Source organism: Orycteropus afer, unplaced genomic scaffold (assembly GCF_000298275.1).
Source record: "Orycteropus afer afer isolate SDZICR_OR568_19922 unplaced genomic scaffold, OryAfe1.0 scaffold00080, whole genome shotgun sequence".
Taxonomy (NCBI): Eukaryota; Metazoa; Chordata; class Mammalia; order Tubulidentata; family Orycteropodidae; genus Orycteropus; species Orycteropus afer.
Genome location: NW_006921667.1, coordinates 9,263,890 through 9,283,551, shown reverse-complemented (window position 1 = coordinate 9,283,551; position 19,662 = coordinate 9,263,890). Strand labels below are relative to the sequence as shown.

Genomic DNA, 19,662 nt, shown 5'->3' with positions numbered 1-19,662 from the left:
TCCTAAGGCACTTGACTGCTAACCAGAAGGCTGGTGGTTCAAACCCACCAGCCACTCCTCGGAAGGAAGGTTGAGCAATCTACTTCTATAGTGATACCACCTCACTGTGAGTCGGGTCCAACTCAATGGCACATAACAGCAACAACAGCTAGAACCAAAAAGCAAAACCCAGAGGAACAAACAAATCTGTCTTGGAAGAAGTACAGCCATAAGGTTGGCAGATGATATTTCTACATATGTGTTTGTATGTACTGTAAGAATGTCCATATAACTAGAATTAGACATCAAGCTCAACTGGCATAACATACTACACAAAAACATTGTTCTACATCCTACGTGGGTGAGTAGCAACTGAGGTCTTAAAAGCTTGCAAGCAGCCATCTCTATGCAACAATGGGTCTTTCTTTGTCCAGAACAAAGAAGAATGAAGAAAACCAAAGACACATGGAAACAATTAGTCCAAGGGACTAGTAGACCATGCAAACCTCAGCCTATATGACCATGAGACCAGAAGAATTAGATGGTGCCTGGCTACTACCACTGTCAACCACTTGACACAAACTAACATGTCTACCACTTGGAAAGGGATCAGTGCAGGAGATACTGGATAGAGTGGGAGAATAATGTGGAACAAAACTCAAAATCATAAAAAAGAAAAAGACCAGGTTTACTGGTCTGATAGAACCTGCTGAGACCCCCAAGACTATGGCCCCTAGGTACCTTTCAGGTCTGAAATTTAACTCATTTCCATGACTTCCAGCCAAATTATAGACAGGCATACAGGGTGAACATTTACATCAGGTAGATACACTCCTTAGAATGATCAGTCATGGGAGAACAAAAGGGCAGTGTTAGCACAGGGAGATATCTCAGGGGGCAGGAATGCATAGGAAAGAAGGACATAGGGAAGAGATAACTACAGGGAGAAAGTTGGAAGAAAGCTGTTACATTGTGAGGAATTGCAGTCAATGTCATGAAACAAAGTCTGTATGAACTGCTGCTGTATGGAAAATGAATTTGCTCTGTAAAGTTTCACAATAAAAATTTTTTAAAAAAGAAGTACAGCCAAAATGCTCCTTAGAAGTGAGGATAGTCAGACTTCATCTCACATACTTTGGACATGTTATCAGGAGGGACCAATCTCTGGAGAAGGACATCGTACTTGGTAGAGGGTCAGCAAAAAAAAAAAAGAAAGAAAGAAAGACTCTGAAGAGGGATTGGCAGAGTGACTACAACAATGGGCACATAGCAATGATTGTGAGGATGGCTTAGTACCAGGCAGTGTTTCATTCTGTTGTGCATGGGGTTGCTATGAGTTGGGACCTACTCAATGACACCTACCGATAACAACCACTTATAATGATTTTATTTGTCTGTCTGTATATCCTGCATGTTTGAAGGAAGGAAAGGCACTGAGGGCAAAAGATATGAGTATTCAGTGCTCACATGGTGCCTGGCACACAGTAGGCACTCAGTAAATAGGCATGCTTACAAATATCAGGGGCTGGCATACTAGAACCTGCAGGCCAAACTCATCATGTTAGTTTGTGCCATCTATGCTGCTTCTGTGGCAGGAGTAGTCACCATAGAAACCCACAGAGCAGAAAATGTGTGCAATCTGACCCTTAACAGTTCACCAACTCCTGACCTATATCATCTTGTTCATCACACAAGGTATTCATTCATTTATTTACTCATTTTACTTGGTAAATACTGACTGTGCCTACTAGTGTCAGGCACATAGTTGTACATGGGACACATGGGTGAGTAAGCAGAAAAATGCACAGACAGACAGTGGATGGGATGGGTGGACAGTCCACATGCTGGATGATGATAATCACATGACCTACAGGAGAACAGGTGAGTAGGCTGGGCATGCTGGGCCAGGGAAGGCTTTGTTGAGAAGGAAAGAGTGAAAGACCTACAAATAGTGAGGGTATGAGTCAAGTGGATATCTAGGCATGGGAACAGTAGATGCAAAGACCTGGGGTGGATCATACCTGGTGTTTTCCTGGCACTGCAAGGAGACCAGTATATGTAGAGTAGCGTATGCAACAGGAAGAGAAGAAAAGTCAGTATGTCCAGACCTTATATAGCTTGGAGGCCACAGCAAGTGGAGTGGGGTCTCTTGCAAGGGCTTCTTTCTATTTTCAGAGGTTAAACAACTGGACCAGGACACATAGTGATAGAGCTGGGCCTTGGTTCCCCATATGAACTGGGTTCAGTCCAGCAGCAGCAGGCAGGTCAAACCCTGGGATCTCTGCCTGGAGAAGCTGCAGAAGGATGGAGCCAGGATGTGCAGACATGGGGGCTTTCCCAGGGCTCAGCCCACTGAGGTCAGGGTCTCTAGGGTCAGTGGATGCACACACTTCAAATAGCTTCACCCTAAAGCCATCAGCAAGGACAGCTGGTCTCCAATAAAGCCCAGCAATTAGTATTCCTTGTGCTTCTCCAATCTGCTGTCATCCCGAGAGCCCCAGCGCTGGTTCTGAAGCCCAGTCTTGATTTCAATGGGCTGCTCCCCATTTTGTAAACTAAGTCATCTCTATCACAAAGCTCACTGCTGGCCAAAGTGAAGTTTGGAATCCAGCATTCTGGGTTCAGTGCAGTGCCGTGGTGGTTGGGGCTCTAGACTTGGGTGCAGGAGGCCTGAGTTCTAACTGTGACTTCTGCCTGATTCTCCATGTGACTTTGGGCCAGAGAAGGCCCTCTTAATCTCCACAACCACAGCTGTAAGCTGGCGTAGCTGGATAAGAGCACCCTCTGGACTGAGCTCCTCACTCTGCCATGCTCAGCCTATCCACTATGAGTATGAAACATAAACTCTACTGCAGAGATATCAACAGGATGAAATGAGGTGAAAGAACTGAATCTCTGTGTCTACTACCCTGCCTCATTTACCACACCTGGACCTCAGGGGGGGCCTCTCACAGGCCTCCCATCCCCTTACCTGTCTCTCCTCCAGCTTACCTATTCTCTGGGAGGTACCAGAAAACACCTCTGACCATGTCACTCCCCTGCTTAAAACTCCCTCAAGTGCTCCCTGAAAGAAGGGCATTGATCTCATATTTCAAGCGCTTATGATCAGATCTCCCCAGCCTCATTTCTCACTGTGGCCCTCTAAGCCAGGGCTTGAAAACTAGCAGGGCCAAACAGAGTACAAACATGGGTCTGTTTTGTGCAAATGCTGGGGCATGGTCTCTTGTTTGCCACAGTCCCCACAACTGCCTGTTACTCCCTTCCAGCTTCTACTCACACTGTACTCCTTTTCTGGCCCCCAGAGGCACCTCACTTAAGGACCCCTGGAGTCCATGCCTCCTGCCTGAGCCACTCTGCATGAATTATCTTTCCCCAGACACTACCTACACTGCCTTGCTCTCTCCTTGGTACTTGTTATCCCATCCCCATCAGCACCCTTTTCAACCATGAGAGTCCAAGTCAAATACTGGCCCAGCAAACTCTATCACCTCCTCTTCTGAAAGTATGCTGGTCATGACCCACCTGGTATTCATCTGACTTGCATGCCTGACTCCCCATCACAGTGCAAACCTCTGTAGGGCAGGAATCACCTCTCATTTATTTCTGTATTCCTGGCTTCCAACAAGGGGGCTGGCACAGAGGGGGCTCGGGAAAAGGTGGGAAAAGGAAGAAAAGCATGAGTGAGTGAGAGCAAATGAAAATGTCTTAAATTCTGATACTTGGCCTTAATGGCAGCCCAGAGCAGGGTCCCTCCAGAAGCTGAAGCGAGCCCCAGAGAAAGAAAGCCTCCCACAGTGCTCAGAGAACATCCAGGGAAGGTGGTGTGTGGTGCTTGCTTGCACCCTTCCCTGGAGCCTGCCCATCGGGTGCCCAGGGCCACCCTGTCAGCACATGCTGCTGAGGCTTCCGGGAGCTTGCAGAGGAGTTACTGTGCCCCTCTCACACCTCTCAGGGCCTCATTCTTTTTATTTTATTTATTGTGATTTGGGTGAAGATTTACAGAGCAAATTCACTTTCCATACAGCAGTTCATATATACTTTGTCTCATTTCATTGACCACAGTTTACCACAATGTAACAGCTCCCCTCCCACTTCCTCCCCATAGTTACCTCTTCCCAGTGTCCATCCCTCCATATACTCCTGCCCCCTGAGCTGTCTCCCTGTGCATAAGCAGCCCTTCTTTCTCCCATGATTGTTCTCTCCAAGGAGTGTATCTACTTGACGTAAATGTTTAACTCATATGCCTGAATTTTGTTTGTCTGGAGACCACAGGTGTGGGTTCAATTCCAGACCTGAAGGGCAGCTAGGGGCCATAGTCTCAGTGGTTCCACCAGGCTCTATAGGACCAGCAAACCTGGTCCCCCCCCCTTTTTTTTTCTCCAAATGATTTTGAGTTTTGTTCCACATTGTTCTCCCTCTCTATCAAGGATCTCCTACATAGTTCCCCTTCCAAGTGGATGACAGTGGTAGCCGGGTACCATCTAGTTCTTCTGGTCTCATAGTTGTATAGGCTGCAGATCGGATGGTGTGCCAGTCACTGGGACTAATTGTTTCCATGTATTTTGGTTTTCTTCATTCTTCTTTGCTCTGGATGAGGAGAGACCCATCGTTGCCTCTAGATGGCAGCTTGCTAGCTTTTAAGATCCCAGTCGCTACTTGCCAAAGTAGGAGGTGGAACAATGTTTTGTATAATATGTTATGCCAATTGAGCTTGATGTCCCCTGCGACTATGGTCCCAAGCCCGCATGTTTAACTACTCGGTCTCAGGGCCTCATTCTTTCAGTCTTGCAGCTGTCTGGCTGCTGGCAGGCCCTGAGAGGCCTCTGCCTCCACTGCCTTGTATCCCAAGTAGATCAGTGCAAGGCTGGCTTCTTCTAACCCTAGAACAATAAGCCAGGACGATCCCACCACTGAAGAGAAAGGCATACAGAGCATCTCTCCCACCACCCAGCAATGTCCCTTCACTAATCCTCACAGGAGCCACGAGGGGGCAGGCCTGTCACTCCTCTTACAACAATGAAACTGAGACACAGGTAAGGGAGGCCATCTGTCTAGGTCCACTCAGCCAGAAATAGGCAGACTCAAGGTTCTAGCTCAGGCCTTCTGATGCCAAGGCCTCCTGGAGACTTCTGGAAATAGATGGGCTAGCAAGAACAGAGGGGCACTGCAGGGCCACCATGGTCAGGAATGAGAAGTGGAAGGCCTGGCTTGCCCATGCAGTCACTGGGAGGTTTTGGATAAGTCACTTCTCCTCCCTGGCCTCAGTTTCCCTACCTGTAAGATCAAGGCCTTGGAGGAGACAAGCACTCCTAACTCTAACTGCCTCGTGTCCTTTCTGCTCTTTATATTTGAGTATGATCAGATCCAGACCCTCAAGGGAAAGTGACCTGGAAAGACATCCATTGGAATGACACCCCAACTCCAGGAGGGTGCTACCTGGAGTTCAGCTTAAGGAACAGAGCCAATCAGCCTAGGGGAGGCGCTGGAGAAAGACAGGAGCTGCTGATACTGGCTGATACCATACAGCTTTCAGCGCCCCCTGGGGGGACTTCTTCTCCTCTCAGTGCCACCCCCAAGGACCCTAGGTTGGCCACCTACTCCTGGAGAAAACCCTTCCCAGTAATCCTGCATCTCGAACTGGGGGCAGAGCCAGGATCCCAAGGCCTGCATTTTGGGCCACAGACCTACTGTGTACCTGTAGTGCTGCTATGCCTGTTCCCCAGGGGCCCTGACCACTGTCACAGACTTGCTGGGTTATCCTGGACATAACATGGTCCCTTCTTGGCCTCAGTCGCCCCAGCTGTTAAACAGGTCAGGAGAGCGGCTGAGGTAAGGCCAGGCATATTTTCAGGGCCTCATCACAGACATTTCCAGGCTGTTCTGACCAGGGCTGGGGGTGTGGGGCAGCTCACCGATATCTTGGTGAAGACAGACAACAGCAGGGACAGAATGGACAGGTACATGCATATCCGCTGGCCTCCATAACGCTTCTGGATATACTCAGGCATGGTGACAATCTAGACAGAGGAAAATGGGGCTGAGCACATCTCCAAGGCCACACTCAGGCCCCGTTCCTCACAACCCAGCACTGGCCTTGGTTCTGACCATATTCTAAAGGCAACGAACAGGGCCACTGATGGGGCTATAGCTGAGGACAGAGGGACAGGACTGGAGGATGTTATGGAAACCTCCAGATGAGATACAAGGCCTAGGAAAATGGCTTTAAGGAGATAGCCTGAGATTCGGGAAGTAGAAATCACTGGATTGATTTAATGACTGCCAGATGAGGGCTAGGAGCTCTGGTAGCATAGTGCCTACGGCACTGTTAACCAGAAGCCTGGTGGTTCAAACTCATCAGCCACTCCTCGGAAGGAGGGTTGGGCAATCTATTTCCATAGTGATACCACCTCGGAAACCCAAGGAGGGGTTGCTATGAGTCAGGTCTAACTTGATGGCACATAACAACAGATGAGGGCTGAAGGAGTCAAGGACGGTGCCACTCAGGTGTTCAGCCTGTGTGCTGGGAGTGGAGAGGTGGAGAAATAGAGAAATAGAGATCCTCCATCCTCAAGCAGCCAACAAGGCCCCTTGGACCTTGCATTAGTGGGTTAGTGGGTTGATAGGAATGTCACTTGGTATGGTGCAGTGAATTACTTGGTATGGCTTTTCTAGCTATGGTCCTTGTGACTTCCACCAGATTACTGGGTGGGACCATGCAAATAAAGTATTTGGAACTCTAATGTGAGGATTGGTTAGTTTTGCTTGGTGCTGGGCTTAAAGTGAGCCTTCCTAAGGACAGAAAGGGGGATCTCACTGCCATCAAGAGAGAAGAGCTGGAGGTGTGAGTGCATCCTTGCACCCAAGATCCCTGTGCTAGACCTCCTTGGCAGAAAGATAGCAGAGATAACCAGCAGAGACCTGGCAGCTATGGAGCCAAGAGACACAGGACAGAGCAACAGGCTTGCCAGCCCAAGGAGCAAGAAACCTGAATATGTTTGGGCAGGAGGCTTGCTGGTGGGGTAGGGTGCACCTAGGTGTACCTATCAGCAGAGCTGAAAGAGCTTTGTAATACTTGCCCAAGCAGGGCAGAGGCCAAGGACCAGGGAGGCATGCCTGAGAGCATAGCAAAGGGGAGACTGTCCTGATGGAAAATTTGTGTCCTGAGCACATTCCTGAACCTGAATTGTAACCTGTTACTTCCCTAATAACCCCCACAATTGTGAGTATTGTCTGTGAGTTCTGTGTGGCCGTTGCAATGAATTATCAAACCCAACAGAGAAGTAGTGAGTGCCATGGGCAGAACGGTTGGTATCAGATTTGGTTAAAAGGCTGGAGGATGGTGGCATGTCTGGCCTCATAGGAATAAGCCTTGGACTGTTGATGGTGACTCTGTTTCCCCCTCGTGATATTGAAGGAGGTCAGAAGATGCTGCCCTCCTGCCTTTTTTGCACTTGGATTAACAACAAACTCAGCCCTGAAAATTCACTAACTTATTTTGAGAGCCCAGGCAGTGCTGCTTATCACCCCTGTTATGAGGTGAATTATGTCCCCCAAAATATATATTGAAGCCTTAACCCCTGGTACCTGTGAACATGACTGTTTGGAAATAGGATCTTTGAAGATATCATCAGTTAAGTTAGCATGTGGTCATATTGGAGTAGAGTGAGCCCTAATCCTATCTGACTAGTGTCCTTTTAAAAGAAGAGACACTGAGACACACACAAGAAAGAAATCCATTTGATAACAGAGGCAGTGATTGCAGTGATACAACCACAAGCCAAGGAACCCTATGATTGCCAGGAAGTTAGGAAGAAACAAGGAAGGATCTTTTCCTAGAGCCTTTAGAGAGAACATGGACCTGCTGACACTTTGCTTTGAATTTCCAGTCTCCAGAACTGTGAGATCATAAATCTCTGTTGTTTCAAGCCACTCAGTTTATTATGACAGCTGCAGGAAACGAAAACCACTTCTGCCACCAACTTGGGTAAAGGCTATGACTCTTCCTGTAGCCCCTCACCCTGGGTCCAGACCATGGCTAGAGCCCCAGAGCAGACTCACCTCTGAGGAGATGTAGATAGGCACAAACACCCAGGCCAGAGCCAGCAGCACGTATGTGGCCTGAGGGAAGACAGAGGCAGGGCTAAGGCAGTGGGCCACAGTGCCAAGCAAACCCTGCTCTAGGCCAGGGTGCAGCAGACACAGGTAGACACAGTAGGGACTTGTCATCTGGAGGCCTGAGCTGAGGCCTGGGCCAAATCCAGCAGTTCCCTCCAGCTGTGCTATCTGTGCATTTTCCCAGGAATCTGGCTGCTGAGATTGTAGCACTGCTGACAAAGAAGATGAGCTATTCCTTAGTCGCTGACCCCACCTCCCAGCATGACTGTCCCCCAATAAGATCCTCACGTTCCACTCAAAGCCTGCCACAGCCAGGCCTCCAGCTGCACCCGAGCCTGCCAGTCCAATGAAGAGGCCAGACCCCTCACTGCTAGCAAATAGGGAAGCTCCAATCTGGAAGAGCAAGAGAAAACAAGTCAGCTGCAGGTGTACTGGCCAGGCTCTGCCGGCCTGAAAGCACCATCACATGTCTACACAAGCCTGCAAAAGAAGGCCACTGTCCCAGGTTCAGAAGGAGCCTGAGGCCCAGAGGGAATTAGTGAATGCCTCAGTTCACTCTCAGCAGCTGGTCCCTCAGCTAATGAGTAGTAGAGCTAGGTTTCTACTTCAAATCTCCTGCCCTTTACACAATGTTCAGCACCCACCTACACCCCAAGATCTGTTCCTAGAACAGGCCTTTAGCAAGTGCTGGCCGATCTAGAGATCTGGCTTTGCCTATTAGACAGAGGAAGAGCAGGAACCAGGGACACTTACCGGCCACCATGTCATATCCCGGCCCGCCAGGAAGTAGCCACTCACAGTGTTCCTGCTGGCCCGACATGCAGACTACAAGGGCAGAGACAGAAAGTGGGGCCTTCATGCATTGCTGGTGGGGATGTAAAATGGTACATTAAGAAGGCACTCCCCACCATTCCCACCCCAGCTCCTGGTAACCACTGATCTACCTTCTATCTCTATGGATCTATGTGGTCTTCTGTGATTGATTTATTTCTCTAAGCATAATGTTTTCAGGGTTCATCCATGTTGTAGCAGGACTTCATGTCTTTTTTATGGATAAATAATATTATGGTATGAATAGACTGCATTTTGTTTATCCATTCCTCCATTGATGGACACTCGGATTATTTCCACCTTTTGGCTCTTGTGAATAGTGCTACAGTGAACAATGGTGTACAGGTTTCTGTTTGAGCTTCTGCTTTCTAGTCTTTGAGGTATCAAGTCTGTTTGATTTCAATGGGTTCCTACAAAAGTGGGCAACAGAGGTGAGATTCACACCAAGGCCAGTCCCAGGATGTCATCTTGCTCCTCTTCTCAGTCTTCACTGCCTACCTGACTGGCTGACATTTCTACTCACCAAGTTTACAACATGCCCCGCATCCCTTAAACTAGGCTTTTCTCTTCCCTATGAGATCCTGTTTTGGCTCCCACCAAGACAAGAGGGATTTTAAAAAAAAAAATTTTTTTTTATTGTGATTTGGGTGAAGATTTACAGAGCAAATTCACTTTCCATACAGCAGTTCACATATACTTTGTCTCATGTCATTGACCACAATTTACCACAATGCAACAGCTTCCCTCCCACTTCCTCCCCATAGTTACCTCTTCCCAGTGTCCATCCCTCCATACTCTCCTACCCCCTGAGCTGTCTCCCTGTACATAAGCAGCCCTTCTTTCTCCCATGACTGTTCTCTCCAAGGAGTGTATCTACTTGAGGTAAATGTTTAATTCACATGCCTGTATTTTGTTTGGCTGGAAACCACAGGTGTGGGTTCAATTCCAGACCTGAAGGGCAGCTAGGGGCCATAGTCTCAGTGGTTCTACCAAGCTCTATCGGACCAGCAAACCTGGTCCCCACTTTTTTTTTTCTTTCTCCAAATGATTTTGAGTTTTGTTCCACATTGTTCTCCCTCTATATCCAAGATCTCATAATTGTATAGGCTGCAGATCGGATGGTGTACCAGTCGCTAGGACTAATTGTTTCCATGAATTTTGGTTTTCTTCATTCTTCTTTGCTCTGGATGAGGAGAGACCCGTCGTTGCCTCTAGATGGCAGCTTGCTAGCTTTTAAGATCCCAGTCGCTACTTGCCAAAGTAGGAGGTGGAACAATGTTTTGTATAGTATGTTATGCCAATTGAGCTTGATGCCCCCTGCGACTATGGTCCCAAGCCCGCAGGATCAACTACTTGGTCCCTCTGGGTAGCTGGCTGTGACCAAGCAGTGACCACAGCCTTGCCCCTTGTCAGCTCTACTATACATTTGGGAATTGACAAGAGGGATTTTGAATCAGTGAATCTGACAGCACTTTGACCTCAATTTCTTACTTCAGGTATGTTCTTTTATTTCTTGTACATTTCAACAATAATCCTTTGAGTACTCTCACATGTTTTCTGTTGGGTTATGGATGAAAGAGATAGAGAACTTTGTGCTCCACATGTATAGAATACAAAATCTGAAATCAGAATGCCTGGGAGCAAATCCTGGTTTTTCTTCTTCCTGCTCTGGTGACCTTGGGCAAGTTCCTTAACCAATGGGCCTCAGTTTCCTCATCTGTAATGTAGGCCTCATAATAGCCCTTTCTTCCTATAATTCTGAGGAGGTTTAATGAGTTAATGAATATAGCACACTGAGAATGGTGCCTGGTAAGTATTTAATAAACATCAGTGAAACCCTGCTGTCTGCACAGGACAGTAAACTGGAAGTATATTTAGATGTATAATTGGTGTCTACTTTTCATAGTATAAGGAGCTCTGGTGGTGCATTGCCTAAGGCATTTGACTGCTAACCAGAAGGTTGGCAATTCAAACCCACCAGCCACTCCACAGAAGGAAGACCAGGCAATCTAATTCTGTAAAGATTTACAGCCTCAGAAATCCTATGGGGGGTCCTATGAGTCAGAATTGACTCAATGGCAGTGGGATTTTTTTTTTCCCCCCACAGTATACATATCATGACATGAGACTGGATCACAAAATATCAGTCAATACACAGGCCTAATTCTGCCTGATTTTAGTCATACCCCCCCCCCACACACACACATATATAAACAAACAAACAAACTCTCAGAAGCAACCAAAATTCTTCAAGATGATTCAATCAATTGCCTGGACAGTTGAAAGCCTTCACTATGGTTCTGTCACCCTCTCCCAGCCTCAGGCCCATCATTTGTGCTACATTTGCTGTGGTCCAACTGTGCAGTTCTCCAGAAGTGCTCATGGTGGTGGTCAGGATGGCACCACACCATTCCAGAAGACTTTAGTGTAAGGATGTTCTTTCTCCTTTTGTGGAAGGTTCCTTGCCCCTTTCTCCTATGAAACTTTCCTTCTCATCCTTCAATGATATTGTCAGTTGCCTCCCTTTGTGGTGGGGTCTCACCTTTCCCAGCTCAGATGGACCAGACTAGATCAGCCCCAGGAGCCTTAATGCATTTGTGCCACAGAGCTTGTCACAGTCCTTGCCTGCCATGCCTAATTCAGAAATAGCACTGACTTAAGAGGGCAAAGTCAGAGCATAGCCAGGACCCCTACTCAACAGGTGGAGGGTGAGAAGTGAACTTGCTCTGGTCTGGCCATAGATGAAGGGTGAATAGTCACTGAGTTGGTGAAGAGGGTATAGATGTTTGTGTAGAGTTGGTTCTACCTTAGAGCCTTTCAATAGCCCCATGAGGTAGGTACCATGATCATCCCCTTGTTACTGATGAGGAAACTTAGGCTCTCAGGGATCAGACCATCTGGCTCCAGAGCCCAGGCTTAACCACTAGACTGGTCATCTCACCTCCATGAGGGAAACTGGGCTCAGAACAAAGCAACAGGAGGCTGGAATAACCACAGAGCCTTGATGATGCTGTGATGCTGGATCACACTCCACATGAAGCTTTCCCTATTGCTGGACTCTCAGTTATGGTCACAGTTGGACTGAATTGTGTCCCCCCAAAAATATGTGTTGTAAATCCTAACCCCATCCAAAAAACCAAACTCACTGCTGTCTAGTCGATCCCAACTCACAGTGACCCCTCCTTGGGTTTCCCAGGTGGTAGATTGCCCAATCTTCCTTCTGAGAAGTGGCTGCTAGGTTTGAACTCCCAGCCTTCTGGTTAGCAGTCAATGCCTTAGGCACTATACCAGCAGAGCTACCCCTAACCCCATAAACCAAAAAAAAAAAAAAACCCCTCACTGCTGTCCAGTCGGATCTGACTCAGTGACCCCTCCTTGGGTTTCTGAGACAGTATCACTACAGAAGGAGCTCTGGTAGCATGGTGCCTAAGGCACTTGACTGCTACCAGAAGGCTGGTGGTTCAAACCCACCAGCCACTCCTCGGAAGGAAGATTGGGTAATCTCTACTCGGAAGGAAGATACTGCCTTGGAAAACCAAGGAGGGGTTGCTATGAGTAGGATCCGACTCCATGGCAGCAGTGAGTTTGGTTTTTATCATTAAGCAAGTAGATGGCCCAACCTTCCTTCTGAGGAGTGGCTGGTGGGTTTGAACTGCCAGCCTTCTGGTTAGCAGTCAAATGCTTTAAGCACTACGCCACTAGAGCTCCCCCTAACCCCATAGAGCTTATAATTCCATTTGGGAATGGGTTTTCTTAGTTATGTTAATGAGGCAAGATTAGAGTATGGTGTGTTTTAAGTCAATCTCTTTTGAGATGTAAAAGAGCACAAGAGATCCAACGGATCTACCTACCGACTCAGGACCACAATACTGGGGGACACCAGACTCAATTGGCACAACAAAATACATAAAAGCCTTGTTCCTCAACCTACATTAGTTAGTAGTGACTAGGGTCTTAAAAGCTTTCAAGTGGCCATCTAAGATGCAGCTAATGGTCTCCTATCATCGGAAGTAAAGAAGAGTGCAAAAAAAAAAAAAAAAAAAAAAACACACAAGCGTTTAGAAGCAATCAGCCCTAGACACGATGGCCCTTGAGACCAGAACTAGATGATGCCCAGCTACCAATGCCAACCACTCAGGAAAAGATCAAATCTGGAGATCCTGGATAGAGTGGGAGGAAAAACGTGGAACAAAATCCAAAAACTCAATAATGACCCGAATTACTGGTCAGATGGAGTCTGGTGAGACTCCCAATACTATGGTCCTGGGATACATTCTAGGCCTGGAATAAACTCACTCCCAGGGGCTGGCTCTCAGCCCAATAGTAAACAAGATGTACACATAGGCCGCTCAATTCAAGGTGACACACCCACATACTTGGAGCAATAGACCACAGGGCACCAAAGGGGCAACATTCACATAGAGGAAATGCAGGACACACAGGAGTGCATAACTATGAGGGGCATGGGGGGGGGCGGTTACTGGGCAGGGAGGGGAGGAGACTGGGTTAGGGTTGGGGATGGTAAATGGGGAGTATAACTAAATGTACACGTAATGTTCAATGTAAAACAAACTCTGCTCTGTAAACTTGCACTTAAAGCACAATTAAAAAAAAAAAAAAAAGATAAATATTCCATGACCTCATAACTTAAAAAAAAAAAAAAAGAAAAGAGTACATGAATTAAGAAAGCACAGCTGGGGAAGATAGATACTCTGCCATGTGAGATCTCCAAAGAACCAAGAAACAGAAGCTGAAAAGAGGCAAGGACCTGCCCTCTAGAATGAACAGAGAGTGAAAGCCTTTCCCTAGGGCTGGTGCCCTGAATTCAGAATTCTAGCCTCCAAAACTGTGAGAAAATTAATTTCTGTTTGTTAAAGCCATCCACTTGTGGTATTACTGTTATACCTGCACTGGATAACTAAGACAAGCACCAATGCAGGACACTTCCTTATGGTTTGGGCTCATTTGAAATAGGCTTTCTGTGACTCATTCATTAAGGCTTGAGGCCCAGCTCAAGCATCCCTCCTGAAGGAACTCTCCCAGAAAGTCCAGCCTGGGCTTCTTCAATCCCACCATCAGAGCTCCCAAAGAGGGCAGCACCTGCCCAGGCTGCTCAGTAGCCTCTGGGCTCCTGAGGGGCATCCCCACTCTGCTCAGCTCTTCCCTGGATATGCTCTGCTTTACCCTGGCCAGGTGCACCTCATGGGGTCAGTGGTCTTGGAAGCTCAAAGCCATCCCCACTTAGATGTGCTCATCCAACTAAATATTCCCCCTCTCCCTACAACTAGGAGCTCTGGTGGCATAGTGCCTAAGGCACTTGACTGGTAACTAGAAGGTTGGTGGTTTAAACCCATACCCACTCCTCAGAAGGAAGGTTGGGAAATCTACTTCTGTAGTGATACTGCCTTGGACTTGACTTGATGGTAGTGAGTTTGGTTTTTTTTTGTTCTCTACCACAGGTGGCTGGGAAGCCTTCTCCCTGCCTCTTCTCCTTAGCTCCCCTCACCAGAAGCTCTGCTGCCTGCTCTGCCCTGTAGACCCCCTCTCAAGTCCTAGCCAAAGACTCTCCCAGGAAAGCACACACATCCACACCACATGTTTGAAGAGACTGAGGCCAGACTGAGAAAGTAACTTGCCCAAGACAGGAGGAGCCAGGACAAGGAGCCAGCATTCCCAACTCTTGGCATTGGGTCACTTGTAATTTAATGTTTAATCACAGGATAACTAATTCTAATTACTTCCACTGTTGCTGCTGCTCTTGTTACTGCTGTTACTGCTACACAGCTGCTACTCCGGCTGCTGCTTTTACTGTTGCTACTGCTACTACTGATGCTACTGCTACTATTACTACTACTGCTGCTGCTGTTACTGCTACTATTGCTGTTGTTGTTGCTGCTGCTGTTACTAGTGCTGGTACTGCTGATACTATAACTACTACTACTTCTACTATTGCTCCTACAGTTGCTGCTGGTACTACTGTTGCTGCCCCTGCTGCTGCCATTACTACTACCACTGCTACTGCTGCTACTGCTACCACCACTGCTGCTGCTACTGCTACTACTACTGCTGTACTACTTCTGTTACTGCTACTGTTACTACTAATATTACTACTATTACTGATGCTGCTGCTGGTACTTCTGCTACTACTGCTGCCGCTGCTACTGCTACCACTAGTAGTACTACTATTGCTGATGCTACTGCACCACCAGTAACAGAACAGAGTCTAATACTGTTGGGTACTTTGATAGGAGCCTCATCCCTGTGAGATAGGTGGTGTCTCTATCTTACACAGCAAACATCAAAGCTCTCTTCACCCAAATCACAAGAAAATTAAAAAAAAAAAAAAAAAAAGACATCAAAGCTCAGATATCTGAGTGACTTGTCTAAAAGGTCTGCACTTGGGTGTGACCTGTCTCCTTACCCCTAGATCCTCAACCTCAGGCCTGGGGCTACAGAGAATAAGAGTAGGGTACTCATTCTTGCCAAGGGGATGAAGACCTCAGAATGCCAGAGCTCAAGTGCCAGCTAGGAGACTCCAGGGACAAGGAGGTATAGCCTAGACTCTCTAGACCCAAAGTAGAGAGGGGATGGGTGGGGCAGGGTAGAAGGTAGAAAGCCTCAAGAAGCCCTCTTCCCCTGGATCAAGCAAGTGGCCTCAGTCCAGCTGGATCTTGTGTCCTCATCAGGCAAGCCTCAAAGATTGACATCACAAGCAGAGAAAAGGAGAGTCCAGAGGAGCACCTCACTCTATAAGGTCTTGGCTCACTGGGCAAGTCTGCCTCTCAGAGCTTGGGCTCTTCATCTGCAAATAGGAGTTATTCTTCTCCTCATGGGGATAGAGGAGTGTGATGAGAAGGGCTCAGCTCAGTGCCTGAGCAGGGGCTCAAGTGCTGCTGCTTTCTCTTATCAAGGGATAGAAGCACTGGCTTATTAACTTGGCCCATGGGGACACAATCCCCTGGGAACCTGTTCAATGTAAAGATTCCTGAGTCTGTTGGTCCCTCCCCACTCTGGGATTTTGATTTGGCAGAAGGAGAAGCCTAGCAACCTACATTTTTAAAAGCAAACCCTAGATTATATCAGGACCTCTGGTAGCATAGTGCCTAAGGCACTTGACTGCTAACCAGAAACCCACCAGCCACTCCTTGGAAGGCTACTTCCGTAGTGATGCTGCTCGGAAACCCAAGGAGGGGTTGCTATGAGTCGGGTCCAACTCGATGGCACGTAACAACAACAACAGATTATATCAGTCAGGCAGGTTTAAGCCCTTTATCCACAGTTGGCAGGCATGGAAACCTAGATCAATGAGCCTGACACAGGTGCCCAGGCTCTCCAGCTTGTGGGTGACAGAAACAGAATGCAGGCCAGGTAGTCCGACCCCAGTCTGGGCTGGCCACTCCAGCAGTAAGCTTCTCATCATATGCTCTGCCAAGCCTTGGAGAGATCCCAGTGCTCCATCATCCCCAATTTGTGAATTAGAATCTACTGCCCTAAGAGGAAGGGGCTTGGCTGGAAGGAGAAGCTCCCAGACATCAGGCCCTGGAGGAAACTGATGCTAGTGCTGTAGGGAATGCCTGGGTTCCCATGTTCACCCTTGGTACCGCCCAAACTCACGGGCAGCCCTCTCACCATAGGTGCCCTTACCCATATGCCCACAGCCATGTTCAGGGCAAAGTAGAAGGTGATGACAATGATGTCAATCAAGTTCAGCTGCGGGCCAGGAGCATGGATGTCTTCAGTGGAGTTGTCGACAGCCATCCTACAGGCACTAGCTCTGAAGCAAAACTAAGGGGCAAGCCAGGTCAGAATGGGCTTACTGGAAGGAACTCATTGATCATTAAACCAACATTCTCAGCTCATGATTTGGCTGCGTGCAGCGCCCTGCTTCAAAGTGCAACCATTTCCCCTTCACCCTCCCTAGTAGGAGAGCAACTCCCAGAGCAGGGGGAAGGTGAGGAGGAAGGAGCCCCTGAAACTCAGCAGAAAGAAAATAAAGGTGACTTTAGTGAACTTGAAGGCCCAGAAGAGCCCCAGCAAGAAAGAGGCTGAATTGCCAATGTGTGACTGGAACACCATTTAATTCTTATAGGAAGCACAAGGGTTCTAGACTGACATCTTGCCTCTGGGAACATCACTGTGAGATGTCCTTCCCTGAGGCCACTGGGCCATGACAGGGTGAGAGGGACTTGGGTAGAAATTCCTGCATTACTGTTAACTTCTAGCATCAGCATTCCTGGTCCCTGTAATGTCTCTCTATAGGACAATGAAGGCCTGTCCCCAAAAACTCTGCTCTCCTATTCTAGACCAACAAAATAGACTCAAGCCCATCAACCTGACTATGGGCAGCTCCCCATGGTTGGCCTGGGCCCAGGTGGAGCCATGTCTGTCAAGCACCTACTACGGGACAAAGGTCGTGCTTAGCTTTTTGACAACACACCTCCTTTTGTACTCAAAGTGATCAAAGTCGTTTCACAGTACTGTCAAAGAAATGAAGATTTTGGTCACACAGCTATTTAAAGGGCAGAGACCAAGTCGTCACCAAATTTGACCTCAAATTCTCTGTTGGTGATACTGGTGGCTCTGAGTCCATTTGGATGTCATGTGAGCCATGGCTGCACAGTTTCCCTCTTTCCTGACATTCATTCACTCGTTAATTTACTTGGTGCATCCAGCTGGGCTGGACCTCTCATGCCTCCACTGCAGTGACATACACTGTCCAGCAGCTTTGCAGAACTCTTGGAGTTTAACCAGTGCACATAACCTGACAAGGTGTTAATGAGTGAGCAGCTTGTCAGTGTATACATGCTGGCTACAAGGGCAATGAGCTGTTACTCTGTAACCTTGAAGGAAGGGTTTAAAGATTGATCCTCTAACCCACAGGACTGGACTGGATAAAGGACAAATCACAAGTTGCGACTCATGTAGGATCAGACTGTCAATCTCCACAACTGCCCACTCTTGTGGCCTTCAGCCAACCTGCCTCAGATGTTGTTTACATCTCAAGTGATTGCTTGGAAGACATGTCATCAGTCAAAAGACCACTCTGTACTGATCAAAAGGACCCAGCTGAGAAATATTCAGACTTATCAAACCAGTTTCCCTAACAGAAAGAACTAACTGTATTTGGTCTCTTGCCCCTGCCTGGGTCTCGGGAGGAAATAAACTACTAAGAGATAAAGTCCTGGGATAGAGGAAGCAGATTGGCTTCGGGAGACTGGGCAGGAGATGGGTGGCAGCAGAGGACACACAGGGAGGAATATCAGACCTGAGCCTTGGTCATACCTGAGTTTCTACAGTCTCTTCATTCACCCTAACAGGATCATACCCCAGGACAGGAAAGATGAGACCTGCCCAGCTGAGAAGCCATGTACCTCACACTCCTGCCCAGCTGAGAAGCCATGTACCTCATACTCCTGTAGGCTACATCCATCTAAGAGGAAGCCACCCTGTCTCGAGAACCATCTCCTTGGACAAGGAGTGGGACATACCAGATGCTGAACATCATTAGTCATTAGGGATGTGCAGTCATTAAACTGACCCAGTTGAAGCAGGATGACGGGAACCATTGCTGTCCTTTTTAGGAACACAGGGGGACCTATGGATCTGTTTTCTTTCTTAAGTGCCTCAGTACCAGAAAGGAGGCCTGACTCATTTAAAGCAGTGGGTAAACTAGGGAAGATTGAAACAGACCATAAATTGTGTGACTTTGCCCACAGCTACTCTGTAACAAGATAGGAGGAAGGCTCATTAACAAGCTGGTATGCAGATGAAACAGTCACCCTTGTGGAAGTGAAAAGACTTGAAACACTTACTGATAAAGATCAAAGACTACAGTCTTCGGTATAGATTACACCTTGACATAAAGAAAACAAAAATCTACACAATTGGACTACTAAGAACATCATAATAAATGGAGAAAAGATAGAAGTTGTCCAGGATTTCATTTTACTTTGATCCACAATCAACACCATGGAAACAGTAGTAAAGAAACAAAAAGATGTATTGCATTGGGCAAATCTGCTGCAAAAAAACCTCTTTAAAGTGAAAAAGAGCAAAGATGTCACTTTGAAGAATAAGGTGCACCTGACCCAAGCCATTATCTTTTGAATAGCCTCATATGCATGCTTTGCACTTGGGTGTGACTCTATATTAAGGTAGGGGCCTGAGGTAGGCAAAGGCTTAGAGGCTGCTTTTCTTTTGGGTGTGGCTTTATAAATGGGGCCTGAGGTAGGCAGGCCTGAGGTGTGGAGGCTGCTTTTCACTTGGATGTGGCTCTATATTAAGGTAGGGGCCTGAGGTACGCAAGTCTGAGGCTTGGAGGTTGCTTTTCTCTTGGGGAAGCCTCTTTATTAAGGCCCAGGCCTGAGGTAGGTGGCCCTGGGGATTAGAGGATGTTTTCACTTGGGGGTGGCTCTACATTAAGGCCAGGGCCTGAGGTAGGCAGGCTGGGGATTGGGGGCTGAATGAGACCAGGAAGCATCAAAAGAAGATGGAAGGAATACACAGTCACTGTACCAAAAAGAATTGGTCGATGTTCATCCATTTCAGGAGGTGGCATATGATGAAGAACCAATGGTACTGAAGGAAGAAGTCAAAGCTTCACTGAAGGAATTGGTGAAGAACAAGGAATTGAAGGAATACCCATTGTGTTGGATTGGGTTCTCTAGAGAAACACAAAAACCAGCAAAGTATATATATATTTATATTTATAGAGAGAGAAAGAGAGAGAGAGAGAGA

The 19,662-nt window shown here is 47.5% G+C and overlaps 1 protein-coding gene across 1 annotated transcript in view; it reads right to left on the bottom strand.

Moving 5' to 3' along the window:
* Positions 1-16,683, bottom strand: part of SLC5A10 (solute carrier family 5 member 10) — a 92,265-nt gene extending 75,582 nt beyond the window's left edge. Inside the window, exons 1-5 of the mRNA XM_007941472.1 lie at positions 16,570-16,683; positions 8,848-8,919; positions 8,383-8,487; positions 8,038-8,097; positions 5,892-5,996 (exon numbers count right to left, since the gene is read on the bottom strand). Of these exons, the coding sequence (XP_007939663.1) occupies positions 5,892-5,996; positions 8,038-8,097; positions 8,383-8,487; positions 8,848-8,919; positions 16,570-16,683 (456 nt within the window). The remainder of the gene's footprint in view (positions 1-5,891; positions 5,997-8,037; positions 8,098-8,382; positions 8,488-8,847; positions 8,920-16,569) is intronic.
* Between the last annotated feature and the right edge of the window lie 2,979 nt (positions 16,684-19,662).